General features: G+C 34.2%; 1 protein-coding gene across 4 annotated transcripts in view; it reads left to right on the top strand.

Moving 5' to 3' along the window:
- LRBA (LPS responsive beige-like anchor protein) overlaps positions 1–23,944 on the top strand; it is a 742,234-nt gene that overhangs the window by 426,955 nt on the left and 291,335 nt on the right. For all 4 annotated transcript variants that reach the window (XM_059175618.1, XM_059175627.1, XM_059175636.1 and 1 more), the window contains exons 38-39: positions 14,180–14,304; positions 22,385–22,531. In XM_059175618.1, the coding sequence (XP_059031601.1) occupies positions 14,180–14,304; positions 22,385–22,531 (272 nt within the window). The remainder of the gene's footprint in view (positions 1–14,179; positions 14,305–22,384; positions 22,532–23,944) is intronic.

The following is a 23,944-nucleotide window of genomic DNA, read 5'->3' on the forward strand; positions in this document are numbered from 1 at the left end:
AAGGTGCAAAGGCTAGGAATGCAGTTATCCTAAGAATATGACTGGCCAGTGGGTCCTAAGTCCTTGAGTACAACTTCCTTTAGAGACTGGAGTTCATTGGCTATATATGAAGTCTAGTTTGGGGCTAGTGGAGGGCAGCTTTCCCTGTGATGCCTGACAGGTAAGGCCTTTATAACTAACTGTGGTCAGTCCTGAAAAAAGTCATAGGCTTTTAAACAGGAATTGGACTCTTCAAATGATTCTCTGTGATCCGGCCCCTTCTTATTTCTGTAGCTTCTTCTTTGGCCCCTGTTGCCTGTACTGCCCCAAAATTGTAGAAACATTTCAGTTTAACACATACCTAGTTGTTTCTTCTTTGGCTTTGCGAATGCTGTTCTCTCAGAAAGAATGCTTTTCCTTTCCTTATTCTCCTGGTAAACATCTGTTAACTCTTTGACTCAATTTGTGTGTTATTATTGCCTTCCAGGAAGTCTTCTGTTACTTTGGATAATGCCCTTTCACTTTGTTCCCAAAGAATGTTTTGTGTGTATTACAATTGTCTCTTCATATGTCTATTTCTTCCATTGTACTGTGAGGTCCTTGAGGATAATAACTTTCTTTATCATCAAATAACTGTAAATCTTCTCTGCCTGGTACAGGTCCTTATGCATCATTGATATTCAATAAGTGTTTGTTGATTAAATGAGTGAGTGAGTGAATGAGTGAAATATAAACTCATTAGTTTTTCATCCCTGTCTTTTATGATATGTCCAGGCCCCCATAATTATTTTATACCTCATTTTCTACTGGGGCCAACCAAAAGGACTGCTTCCAATTTTCTGACCTCTGTACTTTTGCTGAAAAGCCTACAATGCCATCTTCTTCCTTGTATATCAGCTGAAACTTGACCCCTTCTTATGGATCTTTTTCAAAAAAATCGCTTGCTCCTTAAAGCATTTCCTGATCTCTTTAAAACATATGTGATCACTTATTCCTTTTTTTCAATTTCCAAAGCTCTGGATTTTTACTTTTCTTATGGCATTGATCTTAATGCCATATAATTCATTTTATCCCATTTATTAGATTGTAAGTGCCTTGAGATTACAGACTGTTTTCCTTAGATGAGTATCCATTATAGCACCTCAACCTTTTTAAATAGTAGTGGGCACTTAAAAAATATTTGTAAATGAATATAATTAAGCCAAAACAGTACTGGTCATTCAGAGCCAGACAAACTGAAATGTAGTAAAGTGAGGAAAATAAATAATTTCAGAATGTGAATAATTGCTTCAAAATTGAAAGTACTGCAAAGTTTCTGCGAGATGACAGCAACTATTGAAAGAAGTGGCTTCCAACTGTCATAAAAACCTGGAAGTGTAACGTAATAAGCCCTTTTGTCCCTGTGGATGAGGAGTACATATTTTTCACTAACTTATCTAGCTTGCAAAGCAAGTATATAATATTTTTTATGCTAGTCAAAATCAGTTATTTGCTTTCATCAGTATTTTCCTAAGAGTTTTAGGTTAAAGGCAGGGAGTATTGGATTGTGGTGGGTTGCTGCTGCATTTAAGCCTTTAAATTATTTATTTAAAGATAAAAGTGCCATACTAAGGTGGCTGATACCTCTTTGCTTTTTTTCTCTCTCTTTCTATAACTTATAAACTATCTTAACAACAACCACAAAAATGTGATATAGGGGTGCCTGGGTGGCTCAGTGGGTTAAGCCTCTGCCTTCAGCTTGGGTCATGATCTCAGAGTTCTGGGATTGAGCCCTGCATCGGGCTCTCTGCTCAGCAGGGATCCTGCTTTCCCCTCTCTCTCAGCCTGCCTTTCTGTCTACTTGTGATCTCTCTGTGTCAAATACATAAATAAAATCTTTAAAAAAAAAAAACAAAAGTGAGGCGCGTCCTAACAGGATTGCCAGTGAGGGGCATTAGGGTTCATCTTTTTAAAAAAAATAAATAAATAAAAGTTTTTAAATAATGGAAAGTCACAGATGTGAAGTCTAGCTCTGTTTTTTAGTAGCAAAATTGGGATTTAACTTGTTAAATTGGAATTATATTCCTAACTTAAAGCATTGTTCTGTGAATTAAAAGAGACCACATGTGAAATTCTTATCAGAGTGTCTGATATACTGTGGGCAGTCAGTAATTTTTAGTTCCTCTCCCTTTTCCAGGAGCACAGTGTAACCTAATTCTCAAAAGAAAGAGGTCCTAGGGCGACTGGGTAGCTCAGTCCTTAAACATCTGTCTTTGGCTCAGGTCATGATCCCAGAGTCCTGGGATCAAGTGCTCTCTGCTCTTGGATCTGCTCTGGATCATTGGGCTCTCTGCTCAGCAGGGAGCCTGTATCTCCCTTTCCCATTGCTCTGCTTGTATTCCCTCTCTTGCTGTGTCTCTCTCTGTCAAATCAATAAATAAAATCTTAAAGAAAAGAAGAAAGAGATCCTGTCTTTCTGAGACTTCAGCTCATTCTCTGCATGCACATTGTCCAGCCCTGTGACTCTTGACTAGAGTGACCCTATAGATCGTAGACTGAAGACAGTCTTCAAGCATGTTCATAAGCTTTCATTCTTTCATTCTAGACATGTTTTAATAAAAGTTGGAAACTCATTAAGTAAAGGGGCTTGATACATTGATTAAACATATATTGATTAATTAATTCAGAAACCAAATTATTATAAATGTTAGTGATGTGGAAAACAGGGTAAATTTGGTTTCTCAATAAATCAATATCTGATAAACCCTATATTAAGTTACAGAGGTCCAAAAAGAGCACAGGTTTATCATTCTTACCCAACCCAGACATCCGCACCAGCCTACTCATTCTCCTTCACCTTCTGTATTTTGGCCTGTCAACCATATCACTCCAAAATCTTGAGTAAGTTTTGCTGGCTGCTCTTTTTAGACTTGTTCTTAGATTGCGGAGTGTAGCTGGGAGTCAAAAATCACATTTGTAAAGAGTGCCACTCTAGATGAATGGTTTCGGATCTCAGCTAGACCTTTGTAACTACTTAGCCATTCTTAAATTTGCTTTTAGTCCGCTTTCTTTCATATTCCCCAAAGCAGCTCATTCTAATTTTTACCTCTCTATTCTGTTCTTCTGTTAGAAGCTTGCTATTGTAGGGGCACCCCAGCATTGGGCTCTCTGCTCAGCAGGGAGCCTGCTTCCCTTCCTCTCTCTCTCTGCCTGCCTCTCTGCCTACTTGAGCTCTCTGTCTGTCAAATAAATAAATAAAATCTTTTTAAAAAAAGAAGCTTGCTATTGAGTAGAGAAAACAGAAATTATCAGGCCAAAATCAGATCTTCAGTTTTTATTCTTTTAAACCCTAAACTTGTTAATGTACAGAGCTTTACATCCTTCCATCTTGCCAATGAGAAGGAGGTGACTTTTTTCACTTCCAGGGAAGTACACTCTCTTTATAGGATCATACCTCTTCTATCTCTATAATGCTGTCCTTGCCCTTCTCCCACATGTCATCTTCAGTCTTAATATATTTTTTGAACTTAGTCTTTTCCATCTTCAAACATGCTTACATATATTCTTGACCCTCTTTAAACCAACACCCTATTTCCCTAATTTCTTTCATTGTCAAATAATTTTTTTCAAGGTCAAATTATCTCCACCAAATCTCCACCAAACTATCTCCACCAAAACAAGTGTTCCCTATTATCTAGTTTTCCTTCCACAACTGTAATCAAATTGCTAATGGCATTGCCAGTAATTCTTGTATCTGTTAGATGGTTTCAAAGGCACTTGGCTCTAAATGAAGTGAAAATCTTTATTTCAATAACTTGTGAAGAAGTATATTATCTTTTATTATAAGAGGTATAGGTGTGTAAACTCTTGGGGGCAGGTCTTCAGTTCCATCTTTTTTTGCAGTTCTGGGTATAAAAACTTTAACCCACTCTGTCTTCTTCATGGTTGTGTTATAACTCCTGACAACTGGATCTAACATTTCCTTATTTCAGCCCATCAGGAGAAAGGGAACTACTGTCTTAACCACTGAATAAAAGTTTTGCATTTCAGATTGTTGAAAAATGATTGCCAGGCAAAAATGTTGTGCAATGATTTGTTTGAAGCTAGATTCTGGAACCAGTCACAGGTCTGGAATCTGACAAGAACAACAGGATTGTCATAATTGGCTTACAGTCACTTTCTGTAAGTTATCAAACCATAAAAGAAGTGATATTTGAGCAAAACTGTAATTGTTATGAGAAAATAATTAGGAAAGTTGCACTTCTCAGAAAAGAGGAAAGGGGAGAGAAGTGAATGCTAGGTAGGTAACCAAATGAGTACTTCAATTTTCTAATTATAAAATCCAAGATTTCCCCCTTCCAAATGGAAACATTCAAATTTCTATCTGCTGAGAAATGGACAAACAAAATGTACTGTGAATGAAGTACTATTACATGCTACAACATGGATGAACCTCAAAAACATTATTCTAAATGGTAGAAGCCAGCCACAAAATTCTACATATTGTATGATTCCATTTATATAAAATGTCCAACATAGGGAAATCTTTAAAGAAAGAAAGTTAATCATTGCTGGGAAATTGGAGCTAATTATTATCAGGGGCCATTTGAGGGCATTTTAATCAGAGCTTTCTTAGGTTTTTGTTTTTAAATCATGTTTGAGGGGCACCTGAGTGGCTCAGTTGATTAAGCCTCTGCCTTCGGCTCAGGTCATAATCCCAGGGTCTTGGGATCGAGCTCTGCATCGGGCTCTCTGTTCTGCGGGGAGCCTGCTTCCTCCTCTCTCTCTCTGCCTGCCTCTCTGCCTACTTGTGATCCCTGTCTGTCAAAAAAAAAAATTAAATCATGTCTGAAGTGACTCATAATACCACTGTAAGCACATGCTTTTATCAAAGTAATGTAGAAGTAGCAACATGTAAATTCATTATTAACTAAAACCCCTACCTTACCTTTACAACATTTTGCTGTTCTTGAAGCAATTTCACATACTCCCATTTCATTTGATTCCTCACTATGGCCTTGTAGTGTGGGCTAAACAAGTTACAATTATTCTGTGTAAGGCGACAGAAGCCCAAAGATGATAAACGATTTATGTAGAGATCATAGATCTGGTATATGGTAGAGCTAAGGTGATTAATTTTAAGTCCTTTACAATAAATGGGACCAAATATTTTTATATCCTATCCAGAAATTGTAAAGATTATTGGTCTTTAATATAAATTGCTGCCAAACTTTAGCTATTTTATATCTTACAGTATGAATTAATTATACATTTGATTTTAATGAGTTTCTCTTAAAAGGTAAACTCAGTTCTCGGGTACCAGAGTGACTCATTTGGTTGAATGTCCAACTCTTGGTTTCAGCTTGGGTCATGATCATGGGGTCCTGAAATGGAATCCTCTGTTAAGCTGCCCACTCAGCGAGGAGTCTGCTTGTCTCTCTGTCTGTCTCTCTCTCTCCCCCTATTTGTGCTCTCTCTCTCTCAAATAAATAAAATCTTAAAAAAACAAAAAAACTCAGTTTTTTGGTACTTTAGAGATCCTGGAAATGTTTTTTAAAAATTATGTATTCTCATAGCATTAGGCTCTCCAAAAAATTACAGTATGGATAAAAAGTGCCTATTACCAATGCCTTATTTTAAAATTGGTCCAGACTTAAGAAGATCCAAGTCAGAGCAAACACATTTACCTACCTTCTGTCCTGCATCCTGTGAAGTCCTCTACATGACCATTCTCAAGGAAGGGAAAATGGAAAATAACTGGTATGGGATGTGGGATGTCTTTGGGGAAAAATAAACATATTCTAAAATTAGATTATGTTGACAGCTGCACAACTCTGTAGGTATACTAAAAACTATTAAATTTTACATTTTAAACAGGTGAACTTCATAGCATACAGATTATATATCTTAAAATGCAGAAACATAAAAGCTTTTCTTCATTCTTCATCCTTCAAACATTTTTTTTTAAAGATTTTATTTTTAAGTAACAACACCCAGTGTGGGGCTCAAACTGCCAACACGGAAGTCAAGAGTAGCATCCGCCAACTGTGCCAGTCAGATACCCTACCCTTCTAAACGTTTTTAATGTAGAATTCAGTATTGCTGCCCACTCGCTGCATTGAAGAGACTTTGCTTCTTTGTCTTTTTTGGCACCATTCTATTTTGATTCCCTCAGTATCTTACTGATTGTAAGGAACTTTTTCTCAGTTTCAGTGATGCTTTCCTCTTCTGCAGTGTTTAAATATTGAAATTTCACAGATTTTATTTTCACTCTTCTGCTGTCCTTAAAATATAGTTTTCTCTGCATCTAGCAAATATCAAACTTATAATAAGGACTCAGTAAATTTTTGTTAGATGAAAATCTAAATTCCTCAACTCCCAACACTTAGCAGCCTCCCAATTTCCTATCTCTAGCCCAGGCTGCTTTTTTGAGTTCCCAAGTTACAGTGATTTCTTATTGGACATACCTGCCCAGAAGTTATTAGGTGTCCAGAACATGATTATTCTCCAAGCACACCTACTTAACCTGCTGTCATTTCAGTTAAGTAGCATCTTTATCCCCTTACTTCCCCTTTGTCAGAAACCTCAAGTTTGTTCTCATCCCCTTTTTCCTCACCTTCTGTATTGACTGTCTTACTGAATCTTATCTATTCCACTTCAGATAGGTTTCTTGGATTCTAGCCTTAAGTTCCATTCCTACTGCCACCGTTTATATTGTTGCCATGCAGTATATAAGGCTAATCATATTGGTCCTCTTTTGAGAGAAACTTGGCTGTCTGTCTGTGGACTATAAGATGTGCAGAGAACTATTTCCATTAATTATACAAGAACTTTTGAAATCTGCTTCTAAACTTATGTTTCCTACCTTAGCTTTTTGCCACTCTGAGATTGCCTCGAAATGACCTTTGTTACCCAAAGGTCCTAAGATAAAGGTTCCTTTTTTATGTCTTTATACCATTGTCCATGCTCCTTCTTCTGCTTGGAATGCCTTTTCCATTTTTCCCAGCGGACTCTGGTTTATCATTTAAATTTCTTTTTAAAAAGTCACTTGTTCTTTAATTGGTTATTTATTTAGTGCCTGCTTTGTTCCAGTTACTGTGCTTGGCCTGTGAATTAGGTAGACATAAACCCTTGTCTTCATGGAACTTACAAAATAGATCCTCATTAAAACCTTAATGGAATTCTTAATCCTCTCAGGCAGGGTTAATTAATATTTTGATCATAACTGAGTAGTATCCAGTGAATTTCTAGAGGAAATGTCATGTGAAAATCTCTTTGGCTTTGAAGTTCATAATTACTATTGATGGGTAGGGCCTTGTTTCTCCATCTTTAAAGTGAAAATAACAGTATTTTGGTAGGGTTGCTGTGAGGCTTGGCGATAATGTGTATAAAAGAGCATGATGGCTAGCATAGAGTAGCCAAATGCAATAAATGCTGTCTATTTTAAATATTATTTTTGATATATGATGGTTTTCTTGTCCTGATTATAACAGAGAAAATTATAAAAGCATTATTCATATTGATGTACCAAGACTGGTACATAGTTGGCACTAAATAGATATTTGGTGAATTACTTTTTTTAAATCACATTTTTGGGGAAAATAGATCAGAATTATCTAGTGTGGCTACTGAGGTGAGTTTTAGGGCTTCTCGTATTCAACATCATTTATTTAAAATGTTTTTTTCATTTTTCTTTTGTTGGAGTTTTAATTGGTAGTTACGATAACACTAGATTTTTATTTTCTTATAACTTTGCTTACTTCCTGGTAAAAATGCTAAGTGAGTAAAAGAATGACTAATAGGCTAACAGCAGCCGGGAAAAGTATGTGATTATTTCTTAAAGAATTGACCTTGTTACAAAATGATATTTTTGTAAATTATTCTCAATAATAATTGAAGATGAGTGTCTCGATGTCTCTAAAAGCTAACAGAGAAATACACTGAATAGACCATGCAGAAATTCATAACTACATAAAATATTATTTACATAATTAAATAGTATATGCAGTATTATAGTGACTTGATGTATTATCAAATCTATGTATCAGGCCTCAATAAAGAAATAATTCTGCTTTAGAAGATACCTCCTTTTGGATCCAAGTAGTCGAAGGTTTTGTTTTTTTTTTTTTCCTTTTCATTAAGACAGCACAGTGCCTAGATCACCTCCATTTGATTTATAGATAGTTCTTGGTTTTAGTTAATATTCTATTTATCTGCATGAAGGCACAGCAGATTTCAGCTTGTGAGATAAAGCATTCTTTTATATTGTATGATGCCCTTAGTACCTGAACATTATTTCACCAAGATTTATGCAGAAAGTGAAACCCTTTTAGAACTTAAACACTTTTATCTTCTAGCTGACAGTACACTGAAAATATTTACTTCTTTTTAGAAGTTACCATTTGTTTAAGTTGTAGCTAATATCTAGCATGAGTTTTTAATCTAAAAATATAGAAATGAAAGCGAACCAGATACAGGAATTTAAAGAACAGGTAATATAAAAATTTTAAAATATGATGTGAAGTACTAAAATTATTTAGGATTTAGAGCTTTTATTTAGCCAGAAAATTTATTGCTGACTTTTGTTAAGGCTATCAAGATGTATTAGGTATTGTCACAAGGAAGTGGGTAAGATGGAAAACGGGACATTTTTCTAATGTAATTGCATTGTGACAGTTTTTCTTTTCAACTAGCATTCTTTCATTGATGTAGATCCAAGTTACAATAAAATGACATAACAGTGTAATTGCAGACATACATATATCTGACTAAATTTGAATAAGTGTTAGTACCTTTAAGTTATAGAATAATTGGAATATATATGTAGCTGTCACTGATTTTTAGTAATTAATATAACCAACTTTAATAGAATAATATAAAAATCTACTTTAATAAAGCAATATGAACTTAATGACTTCAGGGAAATCATGTTAATGTTCCCTTTTTTCCTTGATTATTTTATTCTGTATACTAAATTTTATCTCTTTTTTTGATTTTTTTGACAGTTACTTAATCCTAGTTTGAACACTATTTCTGCTACTGATAGCATCTGAAGAGCCTCATTCTCTTCCCTTTCCCAAGATTAGATTTAACTCTAGGAGAAAAAAAAAAAAAAAAAAAGGAGCTTGAGCATTGTATGGAGAGGAGGAAAAGATGAGGTATTCTTATGGCACCATGTCATTCTCAAGGGTGTTCCTTTAGAAAACCAAAATGAGCATTGCAGAAATCCAGGAGTGCCATTTATACAAATTTTGATGGGAGCACTGCCTCCTGGAGTTGTGCAGTTTACTAGCCATTTAATAGAGCTCTGCTCTGTTACGCATAGTTTTTTGAATTCTCATTATTTATTTTCACATCTGTCTTCCCCATGAGACCAGGACAGTATCCAAATAATTCTTGTATTCCTGGCAGCTGGCTCAAGGTAAAGAGTCAGTCATTGTTATTAGTAAATATTTTTGGATTCTGTTACAATATTCATCCATTTACACGTTGTTAATTGGCTCCTTGGTGTGTTAGACTTTTCCAAAACACCCTGAACTTTATAAAGTCTTAAAATTTACATGTGAAAAAAATAGATTATTTATACTTGAGCAATTTAACTACTAGAGGAAGAAAGGGGATTATATCTTAGTTATTAATTGATTCTTTCTTTTACTTCTGCCTTTTCCACCTGATTCTCATTTGGGTCATACTTGTTTATTTATTTTACTTGATCAAATCACTGACTACAATGGAGCTCAGAAAGGGAATTGATAGATTATTAATGCTTGAGTTATATTTCCTTCTAAGATGCATTTCAACAGTCTATTTGATTCTATTCTTGTAGAATAGAAAATACAAATTCTGTATATTAAAACGACATTGTTTTATAGTCTTTTATGTAGATAGATTTTAATGATTTGTTAAAGGCATGTGTATATAGACAGATAAGTGTGAAGGTTTTTTTTTTTTTTTAATTATGAAGAAAATTAGATGACTTAGCAAAAGACAATTATGCTTTTATTGTAATTTTAACCTCAGGCTTTGAAATTAGCTCAAAGAAGCAGGGAAAATAATTAGAAAAGTTAGAACATTTAATTTCAGTGTCATCCACAGCTTTTTAAATATGTATATTTATATTAGTTAGAGATTTTAGTACTTGAAGAGTATACTAGTAGGGGACCTAACTACAGCACCTTTTATAGAGAAGATTTTATTTCCAAATGTTATGTGGCCTAGGCTCACATCCTTAATTTGAATACTTTTGGGGATCTTAGTTTTCATTTTTGTGGAAATGGATAGAGGTTAAGTTTGTGAATGTGGTATCACATATTAATACATATTTTTTGATAAGTTCAGATATATAAAGGTGTGCAGTGATCCAGATATATATATATATTTCTAAATTCTCAGAATAATAATTTCTTATCTTACCCATGCTTGTATTTGATTAACAGTTGGTTTCTTTTCTGATTTTTTTTTTTAAGATTTTTATTTATTTATTTGACAGAGTTCACAAGTAGGCAGAGAGAGAGGGGAGAAGCAGGCTCCCCACTGAGGGGGAGGAGTCCATAACTCCCCAGGACCCCACTGAGTCCAGAACCCTGAGATCATGACCTGCGCCAAAAACAGAAGCTTAACCCACTGAGCCACCCAGGCGCCCCAAGAGTTTTCTGAACTTCATTTTTAAAAATTTTTCTAGCCATACCATTGGTGATAGCTCCAAAAATATACAACTTATTTAATTCATAACATCATGGGAAGATAGCTGACTTGATTATGCCAAATTTGCCAATTTTTTATCTTCTTTTCCCCTATAAGGGGCTTTTAGAGTGAAATCCTTATGTGAAAGATCTGAACTTACAGTAAGTTGGTGATTGAAACCTACACATTCCTTTTTCCAATACTGTTCTAAAATGACAAACCATGCCTCATTTTTTCAGTGATAAAAGTTAATACAGGGACGCCTGGGTGGCTCAGTTGGTTGGACGACTGCCTTCGGCTCAGGTCATGATCCCAGAGTCCCGGGATCGAGTCCTGCATCGGGCTCCCAGCTCCATAGAGAGTCTGCTTCTCCCTCTGACTTTCTCCTCGCTCATGCTCTCTCTCACTGTCTCTCTCTTTCAAATAAATAAATAAAATCTTAAAAAAAAAAAAGTTAATACAAAGAGTGTATGTTATTGGAAGGAGTAGGATTGGGGGGTAAAACATTGGATTTTTAAGCCCAGGTCTGTTTCTATGTAAATGACTTTAAACATGCTAGTAATTACCCTTATCTGAAAGAAATGAATATGGCTTTTTTATCCCCCAAAGAACATGTATTGCTCTGAGCATCAGAAATTGGATGATAATGCTATTTTTTAATTCAAATGAGGCTAATAGCTATTCTTTTATGAGTTAAGTTCCTTGAGGGTTTGTAACCTGTATCACCTGCAGAGCAGTGCTTTATTATGGAGAGACTCTCGAGAAAATGTATTGAAAATTTTGGGCTCTCTAGAAGATTTTTGTAATATACTCTAGATTTGTGCTCTGAAATAAGTGATTTTTGTTTGTCTTCAGATTATTTGAAATTGTTAACAGGAGTTAAACTATTTGTATTGAGAAAGATAGTTTGAGATACAGCTTCAGGATATTATAAACACTGTGGTGAGCTATAAAGTTCTTTTTTTTTCTTTTCTTTTGGACTGTAATATTTTTAAATTTTTGGTACTACATTTATATTTGAAGATGAGACTTATATTAAAAAGTTTTTCATTGTATGAGCAAATTCTCCGTTCCTGATATATTGGTGCTTTTCTTTCAGCCAAATGTTAGTATCAAAGGGCACAAAAATAAATATCATAGTTCTGTTTCCTCTTAATTTTCATTATTGCATTTATACATACTGTCTTTGAGTTACCTGTTAATTTGTGAATGATTTTATAATTCTTCTGTTTTTTTCTATGCTATGACAAAAAATATTGCACACATCCTTTAATAGCTATTGGATTTGACTTCACCCTCATGCATTGTACTAGAACGTATTGTTACCTAATTTTGTAATAATTTTATAATAGCAGCTTAACATCTCTTATAATTTTAATTGTTATCAAGAAAAATGATATCATTTAATTTGACTCAAAATTTAGAAGGATGGATGAATGACAAATTAATAATTCACCACCTTTGCATAAGACTGAAGCATTGAATATTAGAAGGATTGATGGCTGAAGAGGTTAACAAATTTTAGCAGCTTTCATTAGCTTTACATCGTCATATGTTTGTGGTGCTGAGTGAAATAGGCTTTGTAGGAGATCTCAGTCTAGGGAACTAATTACTTGTGCCGATTGCCGCCCTGATGAATAGACACTCATTGTATCATTCCCCTGAAGACGAGGAGCAGCCCGTGATTCACGACTGCATCCTGGCTGATATTTGATAATAATTTTAACAGATAAATGTAGGTAGGCAGAATGATGAAGTGCCTATCCAAGCTCCATGACTATCAAAGCCATACACGTAGCCATCTGTGTATGGTCTTCTCGCCTTTCAGCTAAGGAGAATTTTATTTTATTAATTGAGTTCAGACAACTCTTGTCTTTTGCTTCTATGTATATTCTGTAGGAGCTTCTTACATATTTTAAATGGTATTATAATAGTTTTCATTTAAAATGGACACAGCAAAATAAGAAAGAAGAATAAAAGATCTCTTTAATTTTCCTTTTTGAGGACTGCAATTCTTACACTTTTTTGTATTCCATTTTGGTTACATTACATCTCCTCCTGTTTTGCATGATCAGAATCAACAAAGGAAGTTTTTGATATTCTCATTGTGTCCCCAGCTTTCTCAGAAAAGACCATTGGATTCCTATTATTTTTAAAAATATGTATCTTCTTTAACATACTGTTAACATACTTTTATTAATCTGAGATAATTTTTAATCAGTAAAGTACTTACAAATTATTTTGAATTTTTAAAGTATAGCATCTCTAATATATCAAAATAAGAGTAACTTTTTTAAAGTATAGCATCTCTAATATATCAAAATAAGAGTAACTTTTAAGTGGGTATTTTGGGACTATCAGTGGTCAAGACTAATGGGTCAAAGCTGACAGGTACAATTTTATTAGCTCATGAAATAAAAGTGCGATTTTATTTTGTATTAGTCATTCCTTACAGAAGTTTTGATTATGAATTTTTAAATTTAATTAATGAAGCTTAGTGAGTAAGTGTATTTTGCAGGGCTTTTTTTTACTGTAACTGAAAAAACTTCATATTAGTGTTTTCCTTATAAAATATTTTTCAGCATGCTAGATTATGATTAGTTAATAGGAGAGAGAGTTGACATTTATATATTGCCATATAAAAGATCTACATAATTGGGAAAAATATAGTAGAACCCTTTAAAAAATACATTTCCAAAAGTATGCTTTTGATATAGCAATTATTGCAGATCATATAGCATGTAGTTTTTAATTAAATATAAAAAAAGACTACATAAAACAGAATTCCAATCTGATTTGCTTGAAAATAGATTGCTGTTTCACTCTATAGGAATGGTTTATTTAAAAACAGTAAATGGAAAAGAAATGCATTTTCTTGTGTTGTTCTAAGCCTCAGGGGCTAAATGTAATGAATATTTTAAGAGATTATTTTAATTAAATTCCTGCACATCTAAACAGAGTAATATTTTATTATCACATACATAACCATGTAACTGAGATATTCATTAAAGTTAACACTTTCTGGACCAAGAATTCATGGTATGATTTACTGACCTTGTGCAAAAAGGCACAAATTAGGAAGAAAAATGAAGGGGGACAGACTTTGATTAATATAGGTAATGCTATACCATATTTATAATAGCCTTTTTCCCTATTCTGGTTTATAAATGCAGCCACAGAGAAAGGTGCCCTGCTGAGGCTGAAATGAGGCTGAAATCAGAGCACATGCCACTAGAGTGTGGGGAAACTGATCACACTGTCAGCAATTCATTTTAAAATGATGTATTTAGTGCTCATTTCACCTTCCAAGAAAAAGGAAAAGGAGTTCCTTAGACTGGAAGGTGATATTGTTATTTTCAAGGACATACCTAAGTTAAAGATTGCAGAAAAAGGGGAGTGTGAGGTGGAGGGAGAATTAGGAGGAAGGGGAAGGGAAAAAAAAAAGCCAGAGCAAACAAGGAGAGCTTTATGCAGAAATTCAGTGCTACCACGCTGTTTGATAATTGCTAACATATGTGGCTTCTCTGTTTCATTGTAGTCGTCCTCGTGAGTTCTGGCGCCTTGACTACTGGGAAGATGACTTGCGGCGCCGGCGACGATTTGTGCGTAACCCTCTAGGATCGACACATCCTGAAGCGACACTAAAAACAGCCGTGGAACATGGTCAGTGTTTAAGTCACTCCTTGCCAATAGCAGCAGGTACAGTACTTGGTAATGAAGAGAATAACTTCATTATTACAAGGCACTGTAAAATAGTCCATGCCACATTTCATAGTTATTCACCCCAGAAAGAGAAGTTAAATTTTTTTATAGTTAGTGTAGGGTCCTATTAAATTATGGTGTCAAGTGTATTTGTTTATTACGTTACACATGCAAAACTTACTTAACATAGACCCTTTGTTTCAGAGTAGGGGGATAAAATATTTCTCTTTTTAAGTGACACATTCATCTTTGAGTAAATTAATCCAGGATGCCTGCCTTAAATCCATGATATCAGAAAGACAGCATTTACAAACCAAATGGGTTTCTAGGTCCTTTTGTGTGTATATGGTTTTCCCTCAACTATGGTATTTTAGCATGAGATTATGAAGTGGGAGAGATGGTAATAAATGTCCAAGTGCCTAGATACTTTCTGAGCCTTGATTTGTAGATGGTTGTGATAGATGGCTCCTAGAAAAAGAGAATAGACATTATTTTCGTATGTTCCTTTTCTGCATCAACTTGTTATCAGAGCTTAACATTTTTCCCTTTTTTGATATAATGCGTATCACTATGATTCAGATTAGGCAGAAGCCTGATGAGCAAATTGGAGAAACCTGAAAAAGTCCTTTGGATTTAATAATATACTCTCTTTGATCATAGGATTTCACTTAATATTTTATAACTTTTGAAAACCAATTAAGATACATTGATTAAGGGGGGGAATTTCCTCTCAATATTAAATTAATTTTGATTTTATAAAATATAAATTGGTTATTTTTTAATAAGATAAATGGTTTTAATTCTCTTTTTTCAATGTATTGGTTTAACATGCAGTAATTCATGGTTAAGTGATATGGTTAAGTGACAGTAGTATACAAAATAAATATAAAATTACATTCATTAAGGGTATTAAGGATTTTAAGGATATTAAGAATTTAGATTAAAAGTCTGTGATCTTAGGTTTGGCCTTAGTCAGGCAGCTTAACCTCTTGCACTCAGCCTTAAAGAGCCATTTCTGGAAGAAAATGTCCACAATATGTCATCAGATATAACACCAAATGTGACATCAGTCCTTTAAAATAAATGATCATACAGAGAATAGTCAATAACAAAGTGATCTAAAAGCAATGATAGTCTGAGGGCCCTACATCTTCAACTTCAGGAGGTAGGAAAGGAGAAATAAGATGTAGAATTAATTAGGCTACTTTCCCTTTTAGTGTTCATGTGCTTTTTATGTGTTTCCTTACATTTCAGAGTTATATTTATTTTCTTCTTTCCTTTTTTGGGGGGGGTTGGGGCTGATAACTCACTCTTACACTAAAAAAAATCAGCTTAATTGTCAGCTTTATACTTTTCAAACAGACATTGGTATGTACACTTAAAATTTAATAAATATCTTTCTGTCTTCCTGTCAGTGAACATTGAGTTGTGAAGCCTGAAGTCTATCAGTGACAATAAATGTGTTTTCATGAAAATATTTTCTTTTATACTTGGAGAAGGGACTTGTTTTTAAAAATTATACATAGGCAATCTGTTAATCCTTAATTTTGAAAGAAATATCAGTAACTTGAACTTAAAATTTGTGGTATAGATTTAGTACAGAGCTTATTAAAAATCCATCTTTATTAAAAATAGTACATGTAGCCATTGGGGGAATGGCAGAATTTTTTGTAATGAATAAATTTGGATTTTATTGTTATTGAACTTTACCTTTTAAAATAATATTATGTCAACTCTTTTAATGCTAAGAAGCTGGCTAAAAAATATTTATTAGCAAAGCTTACTGTTGTTTAAGACTTTTTAAAATCATGTATGGAAGCAGATTTCACTAAAATTACTCTAAATAGTAATTGAAAGGTTAATATAATATTCATTAAATTGAGAGAAGTAAATGAAGCATTATGTATTTCCATCTTATTTGACAATATTGTACATGAATCTTAAAATGGTTAATATTTGAAATACTCTGAAAGATTAAAAACAAAAATTTTAATCTGAAATGTGTTTTTTTAAAAAAAAATGTTTAGGAGATGCTTCAATGTCTGCCAGTTAAAGAGGCATGTCATATTTAATATAACATCTTTTGATGAAATATACAAGTTTTTTGTCATAATTTTTATTTTTTATTTTAAATAATATTACTTTAAAAACTCAGCACATAGATTGTACACTGGTAGTGTTTCATGTCAGTCAGATTTATGCTAGTTCATTATATAAGCCAACAACTTAATATTTAGTGTCTTATTGACATATCTTACAGTTGACATTCAGTTTTAATTTTATGTTAATTATGAAATTCTCGTTCTTTAGCCTTAATAACAATAAGGAAGCTAATGAAAATAAACATTAAAAATCAAGTTAGCGAAACAAAGTGGTTAATGTGATCAAGAAGCACTTGAAATTACAGAATTTAACATGGCTAAATACTGTGCTTCAGTGTCGAATTTGAATATTAAAAATAGATATTACTGAGGATAGTGTGTCAGTTTTAATCTGTTTTAGGAGTTCTCACTTTTATTTATAATTGATGTAACTAAGGAGGCACATTAGTTTAATATAGAATCTTAAAATATCATGAACTATATTATTGTTATCAAAGGGAAACATCTAAATAGAAATGCTGTTGGAGATTAGTTATGTATTTTAGTAGTAAGAGCCATCTTTTTTATAGATTGATTTGATTTGAAGGAAAGCCTCTGGTGTAAAGGTGGCAGAGTAAATACCTGAAGAGTGATGTTCTCTGTTCGGGCGATCAATACTAGCCCCATGACTCTACTTTTGGCTACCTTCTAGTTAAAAACAAATTTTTTAATTCTGACAATTTAATTGCCCTTCCCAAGTTCACATTAACTTGCTTGGGGAAAAGGGCCTTAGGTAATTTTTCAAAGAGAGACCCTCCAAAGTGGTTATTTATAAAAGTCATTTTGTAATGGGAGATTTCTTTAACTTCGCAGAAACTGAGTCATATTTTTAAATTAAAATTAATACTTCCTCTTATTATCAAATATTCTTTATGGAAATTAGCAGCAGCAAGCATAGGTGGGTATTTGATTCTTGAGGGCATTTTCTTGCATTTTATGGTTTAAATTTTATTAGAAATTAGTTGTAATGATTTGTAACATTCTCCTGATGTACAGGGCCCAGTTTGTCAGTTATTTATTATCAGAGCATTTTAGATCTGGAAAGAACCAAAGGCTAAAGTCTATTCTAACTTTATTCTTTATAAATAAGGAAACTGAGGAAACAAAAGCCACATAATTCTTGGTACACACAGGACTAAAGCCCAGGTTAACTGACAACTAATCAGATTTTCTTATTGTAGTGCTATACTGTCTTCTAAAATTCATTGTTAAATATAATGGGAATTTTACATTTAAATTAAAGCCACATAAAAAATATTTTAAATGGTGGAAAGATTGGTTTAATTCAAATATTAAAACAGTTTAGTGGTAGAATCCTATTGAATTCAAGACATTTTCATTTTGTTAAGAATGTGCATGCTAATGGTAATATATGAGGAGAATTTAAGATAGTTTAAGAAGTCTCTTATAATTGTATGGAATGATACAAGTAACTCATCTGGTTTCCTTGAGATGACAGATCATATAAAGATCCTAAATCATGCCATTCTCTCATAACTTCAGTAATGCCAGATACTGTTGCTTCCTATTTAGGATCAACATATATTAGGTTCTGTAACTAAAACTCATTAGGAGGTGAACTTGGCTTGTTCTCTTAATCTCCTCATCATCTTTTGTAGTTTCACTAATACTTCTAGAGTAAATTGTCTTGACTTGGAACTGTTTGGAAATTGTATAAACTATAAAGTTTGGGACAGTAGTTGTATATAAGATATTCTTTAAGTGTCTTGTTCAGAATAAGCAGTTATGGTTATAGGTATTTCACATCACATTAAGTGGATACCCATATTCATTTTATTTACATTTGAGGTCATTTTGTTATTCCAGTAGTAATTTTTTAAGTGCTTAATTCTTAATGTATAAACTTGTTTTACTATAATATGGACTATTGTTGATTCCATTTCACTGGTATAGTGGACTTTTAAAAGGGAGTTTATGTGTCATAGGTAGAACCATTTCCTGTGTTCTTTTTGTGTTTTAATTTTAGTTAGATTGTGTTGCATAGGTAAATCAACTCGCTCTAAATCAACTAGCTCTAAAGAACTTGAACTTTACATCTTGAGGACCAGCTTTTCTCTGAGCCCTCTCATTGCTCTTAGCTTCAGTGAATCAAGTCGTGTTTCAAAGAAAGCTTTTTTTTTTTCTTTTTAAGTAACTCACATTCTCACATTTTTTTTTACAAACATAGTTTTTTTTTTAATAAAGATTTTATTTATTCATTTGACAGAGATTACAAGTAGGCAGAGAGGCAGGCGGGGAGAGAGAGAGAGAGAGAGGAAGAAGCAGGCTCCCTGCTGAGCAGAGAGCCTGATGCAGGGCTTGATCCCAGAACCTTGGAATCATGACCTGAGCTGAAGGCAGAGGCTTTAATCCACTGCGCCACCCAGGTGCCCCTCAATGAAAGCTTTTTTGACAGATTTCTCCAGTTTTATGTAACATTTGTAGTTTGGTTATCAAGTTAGGGTAAATATTAAACCAGAATAGAATGTAAGACCATATGAAGGCAATCTGTTAATAGTGTTATGAAAAATTTAAATAATTATCATGTATGGTAATAATTTTATCAGCCAGCAAAGATCTGAATCAAGCTGTGAAATCGATTCAGAAGTGTTTTCTGACTTCATCCAGTTAAACTTTTATTCTAGTATAGAATATACTCACAAAAAAAATATCAAAACAGTTACTTGTTTTAGTGATTGATTGAGTAGAAGGCAAACAGAAGTTAAAAATATACTTTCCCCAGCACATATAAACATGATAATTATCTTTTATTTTATGCTTGGGATAGTTTTGTTCTAATGTTGAAACAAAAAAAGTTCTTTAGCAGAGAGCTATTAGACCACTGAGAATTGAACACCGGCGCATGTGGTGTGTGTTAGAGTACTGTTGGTAATTTTACTGCTGCTAACTTAAAATCCTCAAGGGGGAGTTAATTACAGGAAAACCATTCTAAATATCAGTAAGCTGCATATTTTCCATGACAAGAGGTTTTTCATTGAGGTTGAACTATTCCAGAATCTGAGCTTGTAAAAATAAGTAAATAAATAAATTAAAGTGGGTGTTTGTATGCATACAGTAGACTTACAGTACTTCAAAAAATTTTCATAAAATTTTATTTAATTCAAAAGTTAATTGTGTTTTAATATGTGTCGGCAATGAGAATAAATTAAAATTTTTTAAAGTTCCTGTTGGATGGGATAACAAATTACACTTTGTGGTCATTTAAAATGAATGAATTTATTTATTGAGCTATTTTAAACCACTGTATATTGCTACTTGGCTTTCTCATTTTTTGCAAATGTTTGCAAATTAGAGGGTTTTTTTCTTTTTCTCTCTCCACCCCCTCACCCTCCCCCCCCCCCCCCCCCGCCCTATGTAAGCTTGGTGTAGTGTGCTTTAGGACATGTATGGTAATAATCAGAGATAGTAATGAGCAAGGTATTGAATTTGGTTGTTTCTGATGTTTGTCATATCATATGCTCATCAAATTTATGTTTGGAAATGAGTATTTCTGTATTCTTAACTTATTATAATTTTGACTTAACCTTTTTAAAATGTACTGTGAGAAACAAGAATTATTGAACTAATCCATAAATTATATATATGTATTGATATTTGTATAGTGATTAAGATACTGGTACCATAATGCTTGGATTTCAATCCTGACTCTACTTCTCGCTAGAGTCAGGGAGCTGTGTTGCCTTGGGCAAGATATGTAACCTCTCTGAGCCTGTTTACCTGACAGGGAGAAATTAGCAGAGGAGAATTAAGTAAGTGAAGTCTTTTGAACACTTCCCAGCACATGGTAAATGTTATTTAATATTAGCATTATTATTGTTTCTACTTTGAAGAAGGAAATGTACATCTAGAAAAAGAGAATGTGACATTGATTTTGTACTAAAATCTGATTGGCAATTTTTAATTTATTATGATTTGCTTTATAAGAAAGTATCGAAAGTGGTGGTTTCTCTTGTATTGCTCAGTGACCAGTTTATTTTTAACACTGATAGTAAATTGGAAGAAGATCTTGTTTGGGCTCAGGCCAGTGTTTAGCATTTCAGAGTAACAAAATATAAATACTTGAAATATAGACAATGATATAACAACTTAATGTTATTTTCCTAAAAATTAGGGTTTTCGGGGTATATTTCTTTGTGGCTTAAAAAAATAAAGGCATTTTAATTAGATACGTTAAAATTTTTCAAAGTATTTATTGAGACCTTCATATGGGTGCAGCATACTATGCTCGTTATTTGTGGGTATGAAGGAAAATAAAATTTGATTTACCCATAGAGGGTATTCCAAGCTAAATATAGAGAGCTTTATCCCATGACTTCCTTATTTACTATAAAGCCACTATTTGCTTTTAAAGTGGTGCCATTGGTATTTTACATAAATGATATTCTTTGTGAACTCACAGTGAATAAGATAAAAATAAACTTTTACCTTTATTATTATCCATAATCATACCTGTTAAAATCAAAGAAGCTTTGATTTGTGAAAACGTTTAGTAGCATACATGCAGTGTAACTATTTAGAAAAAATTATATAGATAAATATTAGTCCTGTTACTGCAAACATTATCCTTTCTGGCTTTGGGGCTCTAATGCCTAGGCAGAAACTGCAGTGGAGCAAAAAAGCCTCGCTAGCCATCTAATTTCCATATCAATAGCTCCTGCCTGGGTGGATCAGGTGCTGTGCCTCCTGGATTTCCCTAGCTGGAAGCCCCAGGAATGTCAGTAGTATAGCAAAGATTCTCAACTTTCCCTTACATGACAGTACGAATTTTTAAAAATCACAATCCAAAACTTAGTACCTGCTTTTATGTATTTCTGAAGGAGAAAGCTGCTCAAAGCAGTGGGAGTTACCCTGGGGAAGGATATGGGGTTTTGAAGTCAGAATTTTGAGTTTCAGTGTTTTCTCCTTTCAGCTGCACCTCTGTTCCTCTTCCTGGTTCAGTTGTTGGCTGTAGCTGCTCCACGGAACTGCTTCATTCCCTAGATTTGGTGTACCCTTTTCTTCTTTCCTCTCCTTTCTGGCTATCTTGTCACAGTGGCTGGGTCTGCTCTCCGCAGGCTGCTCCCGTTCTGGGCCTGTAAGACTCTTTGCCCAGATTCCTCTCCTTCTGGGCTTTCTGTTATGTTTAGCCCCCGGGGTGTCTTAGCCTTTTAGTTTAAACACATGGAGGAGGTAGCATTTAAGCCTCCACTTAGTTTCCATCGTGTCTTATTCCTGGATATTTATAAAAGGACTGAAGTGGGGCTCTGGGTGGGGTGAAATGTGGGCAAAGGCAATATGAAGGTAAGAGGGAAGACTGGAGTAAAGAAGAGGGTGCAGCTTCTGAGAGCTGCTGTAGCTTTTTTGATGTCAGCCTTGGCTTCAGGATTGCACTTACATCTTCATTGGCTGTGAATCTCTCTCAGTTCTGACCCTTCTTACCTCTTGATTCTCCTTCATAACCACTCCCTCACCATTACATAATGTTTTGGCAGTATAATCATTATTTGCAGAAATGATCAGCCCTTTTTATTTTTCATTATCAAGTAGGTATTGTTTACAAAACTGGGTTCTGATTTTTTTCTGCTAATTTCCCCAAAATGTGCTGCCTTTGAACTCTCTCTTGCCCTAACTGTAAGTAAATAAATGGTTCGGTGAGTGGTGCAAGGGTCAGATTTAATGGGATTAGGGTGCTTGTTCAAGGTAACATTAGACTAGGCTTGGAGAATCACGTTTATCAGAAAGAACATGCGTACCATCCCAGTCACTTCCCCACCGTGGATGATTCTCTGTAAAAATGATTGACCATCTTTGGCCACCTATCCTTACCACACTTCCCTGCCCTTCTGCCAAAGTACTCTTCCCCAGAGCTGATGGACAGCTTTGTTTTCTTTTCATTTCAGCTGCAGATGAAGATATCCTTGCTAAAGGAAAACAGTCCATCAAGAGTCAGGCTTTAGGAAATCAGAACTCAGAAAACGAGATCCTCCTGGAAGGCGACGATGATACTCTGTCATCCGTGGATGAGAAAGATTTAGAGAATCTCACTGGTAAATTCAGTGGTTGTGCGGATATTTCGGCTAGCTCCGGGCCAATAAGCATCTAATTACTTACTTTTTCATCTGTGACCGCTAGGACTACCAAGTTTACACCCACAATTACTTTAAACAAAGATTGTTTTTGTTCTTCCAAACATTTTCTCCCTATTCTTCAACACAGTTTCCCCTTTATTTTTCCATTCTTTTCAGTTTCTTTACCTTTCTCATCTTTTTCATTTATGAGTAATTTTCACTGTAAAAGAAAAAAGTTTAAAAGCAGCAATAACAAAATTCCTTCACCCATGGGAGTTACTTAATGTCTATAAAATGAGAGCTATAAGTAAAATTTTGCCAATTGTTTTTTGTAAATAAAGCTTGGAGGCAGATGAGCTATTTGCTTTGATATACAGGTCTTAGTGAACATGCTGCATATATATTTAACTCTCTCAAAAAATCCATTCCAGGAATGCTATGGCTTTTCACAGGATCCACATATTTTACCTGGTGTAGGAATTTTGATTTGCACTCTGCAGATTTTCAGTTTTACTTCCCTTATGGGAAAAATTCTGTTGTTTAGCCTGAAATTTTAGTCATTCATTAAATGGCTTTCTTTTCTTTAATGCCTATGGCTCTCTCCCTCCAGGAGGAAAGTCAGACAGATTCTACAGTCTCCATAGGTGAAAATTATGCAGCCTTCTTTTTTGATAATTTTAATTTAAGAGAAAAGACATCAAGAATTTTTCATTTAGTGATACGTCTGCATTCTGTGCTACCATGCAGTAAATTATAATGAAAAGCAAAAATAGATGATGGTGTCTTCTCGGATGACCATAAACCTCTCTAGAAAGAAAAATAAAATTAACTGGAGCACACTGTTAAGGGATTTGGGCTGGGCATTGAGAGTAGGTGGACACTGGTATTCTCTATCCTTTTCCTTCACATCTATTTACCCATTTCCTCCTCCTTTATTTTGCGTCTATTCTTGCTACTAGTAATACATTCATACAGTAATAGAGGTGAAAGGGGAGTTTAATTATATAATCTTGACAATGGCAATAGGATTAAGAAGTAATCCACACTAATAAAGTGGTGTGGGTTAGAAATGAAGTGGAAATTGTCAGGGGTCTTCTGTAGGACCTAGGCTGCCCTAGCTCCTGCAGCTGTCTGCTTACCCTGTAATTGAATGTCTGAGAGTGATTGAAAAAATGTTATTTCTTCTCAGGATTACATGCTAATGTACAGAGGGCAAAGGAGACAGCAAAAGAACACATAGCTGCTTATTTCATCCATTTATAGGGATGAGCTTTGGGAAATCATGGCTGTTCTGCAGCTATCTGCTGCCCATCTGCAAACACAATGTATTTGTACATTGGGAATAGAGGGCAAAACCTGCTCTGATCTCCGCAGAGCATCCCTTCTATTGTC

Source organism: Mustela lutreola, chromosome 1, assembly GCF_030435805.1.
Source record: "Mustela lutreola isolate mMusLut2 chromosome 1, mMusLut2.pri, whole genome shotgun sequence".
Lineage (NCBI taxonomy): Eukaryota > Metazoa > Chordata > Mammalia > Carnivora > Mustelidae > Mustela > Mustela lutreola.